This window comes from Xiphophorus maculatus, chromosome 9, assembly GCF_002775205.1.
Source record: "Xiphophorus maculatus strain JP 163 A chromosome 9, X_maculatus-5.0-male, whole genome shotgun sequence".
Taxonomy (NCBI): domain Eukaryota; kingdom Metazoa; phylum Chordata; class Actinopteri; order Cyprinodontiformes; family Poeciliidae; genus Xiphophorus; species Xiphophorus maculatus.
The window spans coordinates 24,671,107-24,683,243 of record NC_036451.1 but is presented as its reverse complement, the minus strand read 5'-3'; the positions used below and the strand labels follow the sequence as shown (position 1 = coordinate 24,683,243).

The following is a 12,137-nucleotide window of genomic DNA, read 5'->3' as shown; positions in this document are numbered from 1 at the left end:
TTAAACTTCATGACTTTTCCCTCTTAAGTCCAATTGCACTTAACCATTTTTTCAAACCATCTGTTCAGGATGGGGTGTTCCTAGAGTGGCACCGGAGGGGGCTTACTTATTTTAAGGACCTTTTTTTAGAGAAGAATTTGGCATCCTTTGAGGAACTTGGCACTAAATATGGTTTACCTAAATCCCATTTTTTTAGATATTTGCAAACCAGAAACTTTATTCAGTCTCACTTATCAGGCTCAGTTTCTCTGCCAGAGTTTACACTATTGGAAACCATCCTATTATTGAACCCGACTCGTAAAGGGCTGGTTTCTTGGCTTTATGATAAAATGTTGAGTATGAAAGAGACCTCCTCACCTGAACTTAAAACTTCATGGGAAGAAGATTTGAATATATCTATACCAGATGAGACATGGGACTCTATACTTAAACTGGTGAATACAACGTCTCTGTGTGCGCGCCATTGTCTCATTCAGTTCAAAATAGTACATAGAGCCCATCTCTCCAAAAGCAAACTGTCTCGTTTCTATCCAGAAGTCACCCCATACTGCGACAAATGCAAAACTGCTGTAGCCACACTAGTTCATATGTACTGGTCCTGCCCCGCTCTTGGTCAGTTCTGGACAGATGTTTTTCGTACGATGTCAGGGTTGGCCGGGGTGGTGGTAACACCTGGCCCCCTCTTGGCTCTCTTTGGGTTCAGTGGTGGGGGGTTGCCTTTGTCGGCCTCTAGGCGGCGGGCCCTGGCATTTTGCTCACTGATAGCGAGGCGCACAGTTCTGACCAGGTGGAAGGGTGCTGCCCCTCCAACTCATAAACAGTGGCTATGTGACCTTATGTCGTGTTTAAAACTGGAAAGGATTAGATGTTCTCTTCAACACGCAACTGGTAAATTTGAAAAAACATGGGGACCCTTTCTTGACTCATTTCAAAACATACAATAAGGCTCCAGATTAATTAAGTTAATTAATTTTATTAAAATGTGTTCCGTTTCTGTCAGGGATAGGAATGTAGTGGGTGGACCTACTAGGCAGTGACCTGGGTGGGCTAAATGGGATTACTTTGGAGGGATTATTTTCTCTGTGTGTATTATTTTATGTATGTGTTAGATACACTTCTTTGTACTCACAAACTGTATGTACTAAAGGGAAAAAAAACTCAATAAAAAGACAGTGATTAAAAAAGTCCTTCAACCTACTGGCACATTCAAGCTCCATAGAGGACAACGGCGTGCTTTTGGCCAAATACGAGGCGTGAAGACCCAACAGAAGCCCCAAATTCCTCTCTGTGTCAATGAGCGGCGAAGACAGACTGCTCAGGTCCGGAGTCGTCACGGTCTCCTGGTTAGGCTGGAAATAATTTAAAATATCCTGTTTCAAAACTATAGAAATCAGCAATTTCCTGCATATTTAAAAGAAGAAGAAGAAAAAAAAAGTCTAGTCATTTTCTAGGTGGAACGGTGAGTACCTCCATGTACTGGCCGACACAGAAAGCCTGCATAGATTCTCTGGTGTCCTCAAACTGTAAGGCAGCTTCCAAGGCAACCACTGGGTCTTCTCCAGCAAACTGAGCTGGAAAGAAAAAGACATTCTGTTTCAGCAGCAACAACAAAAAGAAGAAAAAAAATGAAGAAAACTAGAGTACTACTTTCTAGATGCAAGATAAAACTATACGAATTTTAGGTGATGTGTTTCCAAAGCATTAAGTAACTTTCCTAAAATAGTTGACTATGTGCTGATTTAAATATCTCTAATGCAGACCAGGACTCAGTTTGAGCTTCGTCTAATCTCAAGTGAGTTTCTGAATCAGGGAGAGAAGAAAATCTGACTAAGACGATGCTAGTAGGAATTATTTACACTTTCCAAAATAAAGCTAAAACATAAAGTTAAAAAAACAAAACAAAAAAAATACATATTTTAAAACATTCAATTTATTTACCTAAGATGCTGTTTCCTGTCAGAGACTGAGACTGAGCCTGGAAGTCTTTAATGTCATAAACCTTCCCGTCGATGACCGTCCAGAAGCCGCCATCTTTGTTGTGGTTCTCCAGGTCAGCCTTACGGATCAGTGAAACCTCTTCGTTGTTCTTAGAACTTTGTCCAGTGAAGAAGGATCCTGTCAAAACAGAAGAAAGGTTAGTACCTTCAAACTTTTAAAGCTACTAAAAAACAAAACCCAACATTTACAATGACACTTAGCAACTTTCTTAATAAAATTTGAGAAGTAACGTATCGTACCCATAATTCCCGGCCAGGCCAAATCCTCATTATCATCCCTCTCGTGGCCTGGAGCCAGGTGGTTGAAACGGTCCAGGTGCTCCAGGAGTCCGGCCAGCAGAGGGATGGCGCCGGTCTCCTGCATCAGACCGGCATCGATGGTGAGGAGGAGGATGATGGACACCACCAGCTCAGGCAGAAGCACTCCTGACAAACGGAACAACAGACAGAAACATTTTTAAATAACTCGACAAGATCCTGGCAGCCTCATCAACACAGAGCGGAGGACTCTACCAGTTAGGTCTCCTTCAATAACCCGAGAAACTTCGGCGAAATGTCGCCGACCCGTAGACGCGATGCTTGTTGCGACGGGGAGGATGTCTCCGATGTGAGTGCACAGCAGGGCGATGTACTTCTTTAGTAAGGAGCCGACACCCAGCAGCTCGGGATCTGCAACAGAGAAAGGAAACGCGGCTGAACGTAAACCCAACAGGAAAAGAATAGTTTTGGACTAGGACTTAAAAACATCTCATATCTAATTTAAATCTTTTTTTTTTTGTCTTTTCTGAAAAAAAAAGAATTTTGAAAAAGACAGAAAATATTTTCAAAAAGCGGCTTTTATTTCAATCATTCCTTCTGGGAGTTGCACGGTGATTGAGTGTCGAGGCTAGGTTATGAGAATTTGTGTTTAATCATGAGAGAAAAAAGAAAGAAAAGACAATTTTACTGGAAGAAAATGTCAGCTTTCCCCTACTACTCCATCGGAAAGTTGACCTGAATTGAAAGACCAAACAAATAGAAACAGCAGAAGGCTGCCTTAGGTGTGCTGACATCACTGAACTTTGGAAACCCAAGCAAAAAAAAAAAAAAGTAAAGAATTAAAAAAATTTTAAAAATCCAGAAATCCAAAAATTTATCTCATAAAAAGAAAAATCGACTGGTAGATCAACTCGATTTATCGGTCGGCCCTACTGTATCCGTTGCCGTTCTCCGAGTCGGTGACTCCCAGGTACAGCTTGCTGACGAGCAGCCGCTGGAAGCGCAGCAGGAGATCCAGAGACGCGGATCGCTCCTTGCTGACATGCTCTGCTTCTAAGTAGTTGGAGATGCGCCGGGCGACGTCTTTCAGTCGCGCGATGGTCTGCGAGGCGATGTTCCTGTCGAATTCAAACATGGGAATGCGTCGGAGGAGAGCAGAAGGATTGGAAACTGTGAAAACGGCAGGTACCTCAAAAGCTGCTGCACGAGTTGCACGAGGGGCAGACTTTGCTTTCCCGTCAACTCGTAGATGCCCGTGTTGATGAGGTCCTTGTCCAGCACGGTACGGCAGCGGTGCATGGTGGAGGCGTTCGCTTCCTGCTCGTCGATCTCCTTCTCTTTCTGAGCCTCCTTCTTGGCCTCGATGTCCTGTCATCAAAACAACCAGAAATCAGTTTTCTCTTAGCGTTGACGTCGTTTCTTTCTGAAATTGACGGCGGGTTTCTCCACGGGACGAATCAAAGCAAAGATTAATCACATGCTGAGGTAGCACAGCAGTTATCATTCGCTTTAACGGTCTGACCTGTATCTCGGCTGTGATGGCGGCACTCAGAGCAGATTCCAGCCCTCCGTCGGCCATCAGGCTGCTCACCAACAGGTCGATCATGAAGCGCCGTCCAGCACTCACACTCATCTCATTACCAGATGCTGGGGGGGGGTGGGATAGAAATTACTCAAAATTATGAACATTTAAACACTGGAACTGGAAGACATTTTAAATATCCAAAATAAAACAAACAAAAACAACAGAAACAACTAATAAAATGGATTATACAAGCTGTAAAAAACATTATATTTTAAACAAAGAGATAGTTGAAACCAAAGCACCAGACTCAAAACTTTTACCATTCAGTATTTAGAAGAAAAGTGAGAAAGAAAAGAGAAAAACAATGGATCAAGCACATGAAAATAATCGACCTTCTTTTAATTTGTCGTGCGATTAATTGTTTTATTGTTTATTGTGACAGGCCTACTCACCAGCATTAGGCAGCAGCGAGGACAGCGCCCGGGCCCGCTCCTCAGCGGTGGGCAGCAACACCGACCAGCCGCTCTGCAGCACGGCCTGGGCAGCGGCTTGCACCGTGTTGAGCACGCCGACGTTGCTGGCCAGCATCACCACCGTTTGCTTGAGGTTGTTGAGGAGAACACTGCCCAGCCCCAGGCCCAGCTCCTCAGGGTCCACCTGGTTGCTGATGGCTGCGTGGAGCTGGGAGGAAAAAAAAATAACAATTTTTTAGGAGGATTCAGGCTAAAGCAGCGACTTCCACGGGTTCAACCTGAGGATGCCCACCTGGAGCCTGAGCAGGTTCAGCGTGGCCACCACCATGCACTCCTTCTCCTGAGGAGGCGGCCAGTCCGAGCCGCCGTCCATGCCCTCGCTGACCTGGCGCAGGAGCAGGTCCAACTGCTCGAAGGTCATGGAGCAGACATCCACCACGAAGGGCACTCGCTGCCCGACGGACCACTCCGAGCAGGAGGACCAGGCGAAGCTCTAAAGGCAACAAACAAACCAAGGAATTCGTCACGTCACAATCGCTGCAAATCAGGATTTGTTCAGTGTTTCTGCAGTACAATTCAAGGACTTTTCAAGATGTTTCATGGTAAGTTTTTTTTAACTTTTCCAGCACCAAAATTTGGCAATAAAAACAATAAATGAACTAAAAAAAATCTAATAAAAATAATTTTAAAAAGATCATTATTCATTATTACATGATATTTTTTGCTGTTAATAATTTTTTGTGACAATATCAACATTTTACAGAAAGGAAAAGAAACTAAAATTTAGGAAAATTGTATGTTTTGAAATGTCTCTGTCACACTCCTTATACACCTGACTAGTCTGAGAACAAAATACTAATTAAAAAAAAATCCCCCAATTTCAATAAAGCAGTTTACCTACAGAATATAAGACAACCCTTATTTCAATTATGCAAATCAATAAGTCATTGAGCCGTTAGGAGTAGCAAATATCAAAACAATCCCATATTAATTGTTGAGGTAAGTTACCGTCCTGCTCAAAATGAATGCCTAACGACAACATACAAAGAAAGTTACCAAAAATAAATAAATAAATAGTCAAGTTTTCTGGCTTTTATAAAATAAAAATAATTTCGGTGATACTAACTGACCTAAAACAACAGAAGTGTACTCTGATTTAACCACAGACAATGAGGGGAAAAAAAGGTGGATATGTCTTTTTATTAGGTGTATGAGAATATCTGTATTTTTTATGTTTCTTTTTTTCAAATTTAAGCTTTTAAATCAAATGTTAGACTTCACTTCATAACAAAACTGCAGGGTTTACACAGAAAGCAAGTACTTTACAAATCTTGAAAACACCTAATTGAAATTCTATCATCTTCAAGGATGTCCAATCACGAACACTGAAATGTTCTCCATCTGAAGAGCATTAAAGTGTTAATCTTACTTGTCCTGGGCCACAGGAAATCCCCACAATGTGTTTGGAGTTGAGTCCCGGGAGAGCTTTGGGCTGCTTCTTGTTGGAGAAGAGAGTATCAAAGTGTTGGAGTTTATCGTTGCTGCCCCAGCTGTGCACTTCTCCGTCATCTGTCAGAGCCAGACAGTGTGTAGACCCTACAGCAATATCCACCACTTTCTTTCCTTAATGTAAACAGAAAAAACAACGGGTAATGCTGGTCGAACTTAAGTCTTTTTAAGACCTGTTTAGTGCCGTCTTAGAATACAATTTAAAACCTAAAAACTATAAGTATGGGGGGCAATTGCTGCAAAACTCTGAACCTGGTTTTGTGACCATGTCAGAGGCAAAAGCTAGCTAGCAGGGGCATACTAGCAGCTAGTCACTGGTAGCCTCAAGTGGCTCGAGTCACAGATTGGATTGAAGATGTTAGCGTGCGACTCAAACGTTTGACGATAGAAAAAAAACTACAATAAGTCCTGCCATGCCAAAATTTAAGACCTGTGATTAATGTATTTAAGGGCAACCAACATTTCTTAAAATGAATTTAAGGCAATTTAAGGCCTTAGTTTTAAACATGCAAATTTAAGACTTTTTGCGCAGAATCCAATGACGATCTTCATGTGCAACTAAAAACTTAAATTATACGGGGGGGAAAAACTATATTAAAAAGTTCTGTCATGACAAAATTTAGGACTTGCAATTAACATATTTAACTTACATTATTTTTTTAATGAATTTAAAACATTTCAAGGCCTTAGTTTTAGACACACAAATGTAAGACTTTTTAAGGATGCGCAGACACCCTTTATGCATTAACCATTCTTTTCCTAAACCTTCCAAACTCTCTTTTGTTTCCCCATCAGCGACTCACCCTGAAGACTGTCCAGCAGCTTCGGATAGCGGACATGTTCGTCCGTGCCATGACCCAGACGCTGGTTGTCTCCCTTCCCCCAGGTGTACACCTGTCCATCCTTGTTGAGGGCTACAGAAAACTGACTGCCGCAGCACACCTTCACTATATCCAGATCCTGCAGCTTCTCCACCAGCTTGGGCGTCTTGCAGCCGTCGCTGCCTCCGCGACCCAGTTTACCGTAGTCGCCGTCGCCCCAGGACCACACCTGGCCTGGAGAAAGCAAAGAGGACAGACATAAATATAGAAGCAAAAATGGTTGAAGCCACAGCAGACAAAACTATTTTGTTCCAACCGTTTTCAGTCACAGCGAGTGTTTGTGCGTCCCCGCTCCCACACGCCACGTCCATAACCTTATGTCCTTTCAGAGCGGTCACTAGCATGGGGGTCGTCTGGTCCTCACTAGAGCCTAAAAACAAACAGGAGAGAAGGCACTACAGAATATAAACAGAGAGAAAATGCATTCTAATACATCCATCACTAAATGTTGAGAAGGATAAATGTGAGTGACTGCATCTGTGTGACCTCACCGTGACCCAGACGACCGTAGTTCCCTCTCCCCCAGGTGTAGAGCTCGCCGTCAGCTGTGATGGCAGCGCTGTACGTGCTCCCGCAGGCGATGTGCACCACGTGCTTTCCAGCCTGTTTCCCATTAAAGGCGGCGATCATTGTGGGCTCCTCTAGGTAACTAAAGCAAAGAGTCGTTTGAAATGAGGCAAGGTTAATTGGATTTCAGCTCAGCACAGACTGCAACACCTTTCCTAAAAGGCCTTCAGTGCCAGCTGTCTTTCTGCCCTTTTATCCCCCCTTTGTTCAAAGCTATAAACCATTAGCGGCAATTAGAGCTTAAACAATTAATCGCAATAAATCAATTAATGAAATAATCATCAATTTAGTAATTGATAAATTGTTACCTGGAGTATACAGACTAAAATGTGACATTTTCTGAAACAACAAGCTCAGAGTAATAACCAAGCCAAAACCATGCAAAAATACAAAATACATTTGTCATTTAAGGTAAAAAATCCTTCCCTGTAAATATATTTTACCCAAAACTTCCCAAGTTGGGGAGTTTTAGCTTCACCTCATTCAAATTCTGTTAAAGAAATATTTCCAACGACCTTTTGCTGTCCAATAAGTTGGTTAATCCAGAAGAATGGTCAACAAGATCAGTCCCTGCACGGTATTGATTTTAAGTTGGATGAGGTTTTCGCAGGCTGATGTTGGAAGGATCATGTTTTCGCTGCAGATTCATCCTTTGCTACAAATGATCCAGCTTTCACTAAAGGAATTCTATATTATTGCATTTTGGGCATAAAAATCTTTATTTTTAAATGAAAAGAAAAAGACTTTATTGATTATTTGAATCTTTTAATATATTTCTAATATTGTATTAAAAAAACCCAGTGGTTAAAAAAAAACGTCTGCAGAGTGTGGCAACTTTTTTATAGAATAAACTGAATAATTGTCAGAATAATCCATTACTAAGACAATCTTTAGTTGCAGCCTCCGTGGCGACATGTTCCGCTTTAAATAGACAAAACCAGTTCCATTTCTGTTTCTACCCAAGACTACTATTGTTAGGAAAATTATCCTCCTGTTCATTTACTCATGAGTTTATTTTACAAGTTATGTTTTCATATTATTCTTTCATATTATTCTTTTCATATTATTACTCTATTCTTCTTCTTTTTATATTTACTTAACTTTTCTTTCTTTTGTAGTATGTTATTAACTTTGTTTAGGATGTTTGCTTAGAAGCTAAAAACGTTAAACATTCATGTGTTATTAGTTCCATCTGTAACTGATTAGTTGTGGTCAGTCACATGCCCTTGTAAGGGCATGTCCATAGGAGGCTCCAGAATGTAAAGACGGTTGGTCAATTCTCTGTGTGACTGTGTGAAGAAGCCCAACCTCCTTTTTCTATACAATAAAGAGAAATGCAAAGAAAGAACTGGCAGAATTGAGTCCAGACAGTGTTTGACAGCGATTCGTCGCGTCTGTTCTCAATTCTCCTATTCTGCAGAAAAGAAATTAAAAGAAACCTAATCTCTGTCTCTGGCTGATTCTTTGCAGGTTATGACAAAATAAACCTATCAACTATCGTCTTCATTTGATCACATATCACAAGTTAGAGGGCCCTCCATTCAACATTCGTTGTTGCTTACGTCGTGTCTCCGTGTCCCAGGCGGCCACCATCGCCACAGCCCCATGAAAACACTTCCCCGTTGGATGACAGGGCCATGTAGTGCTGGCCGTCAGGATGAGCGGCCAGCTTCACTATCTTCCTGGAGCTCAGGCAGTGGACCAGCATGGGAGCCTGGAAGCAGGGGTGGGAAGATTAAGGGTACAAAAAATAAAAAAAATCCTACGAGTCAATGTGTTGTTGATTATACATATAGGCCAGACCTCATTAACAACTACGTCACATTGGTAACCAACAGATTTATACTCCCGCAAGTATAAATTTGCGGGAGTATGTATAAATTTGACCAAGTCTGACTAAAATAATAATAATAATAAAATCTAAAATGCTGGAGCGGACTAAATGGTGTGGAGTGCTTCTCTCGATGTGCATGTGGGCCGACATAATCCAATACTTGTTTTTTTTAGCCAATATTGGACTGTTCCTGATATCAATATCAGATCATGACAACCCTACCATAGTCCTATGAACTGAACAGAACCCAGGAATGGTGTGGGACTGGTTTAGCTGTCGGGACGTTGATGGTTTCTGACCGTGTTGATCAGAAACCGCCCTACAAACAGGAAACCTCCAAGCAGAACTGACCAGGGTTGTGCTCTTGTAGTTCTGGGTGTAAACAGCGCCGCTGTTGGAGAGGATGAGGAATCCCTTTTCTGAACAGACGATCTGCATGACCCCGAGGCTCGACAGGGCCTTGCACTGAATGGGGCCGCTGACATTGGCATACAGCTTCCAGCCCAAAAGGCCCCAAGCAATCACCTCCTGCAAGGTTCCCTGGAATTTAAAAAAAATTTAAATAATTTTTTTTTTTTAAATAGTGAGACAGAACTAAGGATCTGGTGCTTTGGAGAATCTACACAGAATGCATACAAACATACTGCACTGCAAAAACATAAAATCTTACCTAGTAATTTTGCTCTAATCTCTAGTACAAATATCTTAGGACACTTGAAATAAGAAAACTAACTTACAAGTAACTTTTCAGCATGATGTAGGAGCTTGCTGAAAAGTCACATTTAAGTGTAATAAGATATTTGCACTAGACACTAGACCAAAATTACTAAAGATTTTGTGTTTGTGGAGTGTAGAGATGGTCATGTTTAATACTTAAATGTTAATGTGGATGAATTCAAATCATTTCATGCACGATATGTTGACACAAATTGAAAATCTGAAAATACTGCTCATGATTTCCCACCTGTATTTGCACTGTTCTCAACTGGAGAAAGAAACACTAGAATCTCACTAAATGCATGAAGCACTAATGAATTTAATGCATTTCCCCAAATCAGAAAAACTTCCTAAATCTAAATTAATACATCATCATTTACATGAAAGATGATGACTAATGCATTGATAAGAAAAAAGGAGCCATCACCTTATGTGAGGAGGGGGAGTTACAGTGCGGGGGGCTGTAAGGAGAAGCCAAGCGGTCCAGGTGAGCCATGAGCACTACAGCCGTTTGCTGAAGGTCAATGGCGAGGTCATTGTCTTGAGGTAAGGTCAGGTACCGCAGGAAACTCTCGTTGGGGCTGAGCGGCGCCGTCAGGATCTAGAAATTACATTTAGTGGACAGACCCAGTTACAGCTCCACATCACAATATGTTTAAACGGTATGGACAATAAACCTTAGAAAAGCTGAAAAGGCTGACGGCATTTCCAACCCAGCATGATCCAAGAACGGAAGCTCAAACGTTGCCTTCCTGTTATCTGCTCAAAGTCTAAATCTGTTTTCTTACATTTCTCTGGTTCCCTTAACTTCATTTTTTAAAAACAATTTTCTAATACTAAAAGCTAACTTTGAGTCTTTTTCATCTTGTAACACTATCCACTAGTGCTGAAATGATTTACTGAATTAGTCGTAATTAATTTATTATTGAAATAATAAATAACTAATTTAATAATCAATTAATCGTAAACCGCAGTATATAGAACTTAAGAAAGGGAATTTGTGAAAAATCACAGTTAAAGCAGCAATTAAACCAAAACTGTACAAAAATATATACATTTTGTATTTAAGATAAAAAAAAAAAAAAACTTCTTTGTCTGTAAATATGTGCTACACAGAACTTCTAAACTTGAATTTTTAGCTTCACTTTGTCTAAAAAAAACCTCCTATCCAACAAAACACCATTTATTATTATAAAAAATTTAAAAAATAAAAAAACAGATAGACTGTTAAATTTTTTAGCTGCAGATTTATCTTTTGCTACAAATGATTAAGTGTTCATTAAAGGAATGCTATATTGTTGAACTTTAGGAAATGTTCATTTTCTTATTCAAAAAAAAAGCAGTTGAATTTGCTCATTTGCATATATTAAGGTATTTCTAATGTGTGAAAAAAGGTTTACGTGGTTAAACAAAAAAATTTATAAAAATGTGCCAATTTTTTAATCCGATCATAAATTAATCATCAGAATAATCAGTGTGAATCGATTATTCTGATGATTAATTTATTCAACAATCGGCACATAAAGTTGAGAGTTACTTTTTCCTTTATTTGAATTTCCCAGGGTATACAAACGTTTTTCAAAATTTGGAGGTTTAATTATCTAGATCAGCGTTTCTCAACCGTTTTTGGGCCAGCGCCCCCCGGTCCATTATCCCGGTCCCTCACCGCCCCCCATCAAAGAATTTGTAAGCTACTTTGCACTGAATATTATTTTATTGTTAATATTACTATCATAGTTGATGTTTTGATTTTTATGGTAGTTTCTGTATTTATCATCAAAACTAATTTCCCAGAGAACATAAAAGCCATGGGAATTAAAATTATTTTTACAGGCGTCTACAAAAAATGCAATGAATGGAAATCCAAGTTAAAATTTGTAGGCCTTTCAGCAGCTAATCAGAGTGGGAAAAAATATTCCTGTTCTGTGCCATTTTCTGATGTTAGTTGCTAAATCTTGCACAAAATGACCAGATAAAAACTGTACAACAATACCAGTTTAAACTTTGAACTACAGTATTTGCAAAAGGACAGAGCTCTGCAACATTAAAACATGGAATGAATTGGTGGTGATATTTTATCACCACCAGTAATCTTCACTCATCATGCCATTCCCCTTCTGCGGCACCTAATCATCATGTGTTTCACATCATGCGTCGATTTGCCACTAACTGATTTTTCACTGTTCAGTGTCGGATTCTCTGTTTTTATGCCCCGGTTCTCCTGTTTCTGAGTTTTGTACAACGTGCGCGTAATTTATTTTTATTTTTTTACACCCTGCGGTGCGGAGCTGTCGGGAAGCGTATCGATGGAACAAAGCAGACTGACATAAGCGTTCTAAAACAACGGAAAAAATCCAGGTATTCTGATGGTTGACA

General features: G+C 40.4%; 1 protein-coding gene across 3 annotated transcripts in view; it reads right to left on the bottom strand.

Annotated features, from left to right (window-relative positions):
• Positions 1 to 12,137, bottom strand: part of LOC102234699 (E3 ubiquitin-protein ligase HERC2) — a 66,988-nt gene that overhangs the window by 40,516 nt on the left and 14,335 nt on the right. For all 3 annotated transcript variants that reach the window (XM_023340126.1, XM_023340127.1, XM_014470785.2), the window contains exons 10-26: positions 10,189 to 10,362; positions 9,396 to 9,584; positions 8,773 to 8,924; positions 7,135 to 7,292; positions 6,900 to 7,013; positions 6,566 to 6,817; positions 5,683 to 5,876; positions 4,546 to 4,746; positions 4,233 to 4,461; positions 3,778 to 3,902; positions 3,445 to 3,623; positions 3,189 to 3,373; positions 2,511 to 2,666; positions 2,238 to 2,423; positions 1,939 to 2,115; positions 1,468 to 1,571; positions 1,199 to 1,349 (exon numbers count right to left, since the gene is read on the bottom strand). In XM_023340126.1, coding sequence (XP_023195894.1) covers positions 1,199 to 1,349; positions 1,468 to 1,571; positions 1,939 to 2,115; positions 2,238 to 2,423; positions 2,511 to 2,666; positions 3,189 to 3,373; positions 3,445 to 3,623; positions 3,778 to 3,902; positions 4,233 to 4,461; positions 4,546 to 4,746; positions 5,683 to 5,876; positions 6,566 to 6,817; positions 6,900 to 7,013; positions 7,135 to 7,292; positions 8,773 to 8,924; positions 9,396 to 9,584; positions 10,189 to 10,362 — 2,926 coding nt within the window. The remainder of the gene's footprint in view (positions 1 to 1,198; positions 1,350 to 1,467; positions 1,572 to 1,938; positions 2,116 to 2,237; positions 2,424 to 2,510; positions 2,667 to 3,188; positions 3,374 to 3,444; positions 3,624 to 3,777; positions 3,903 to 4,232; positions 4,462 to 4,545; positions 4,747 to 5,682; positions 5,877 to 6,565; positions 6,818 to 6,899; positions 7,014 to 7,134; positions 7,293 to 8,772; positions 8,925 to 9,395; positions 9,585 to 10,188; positions 10,363 to 12,137) is intronic.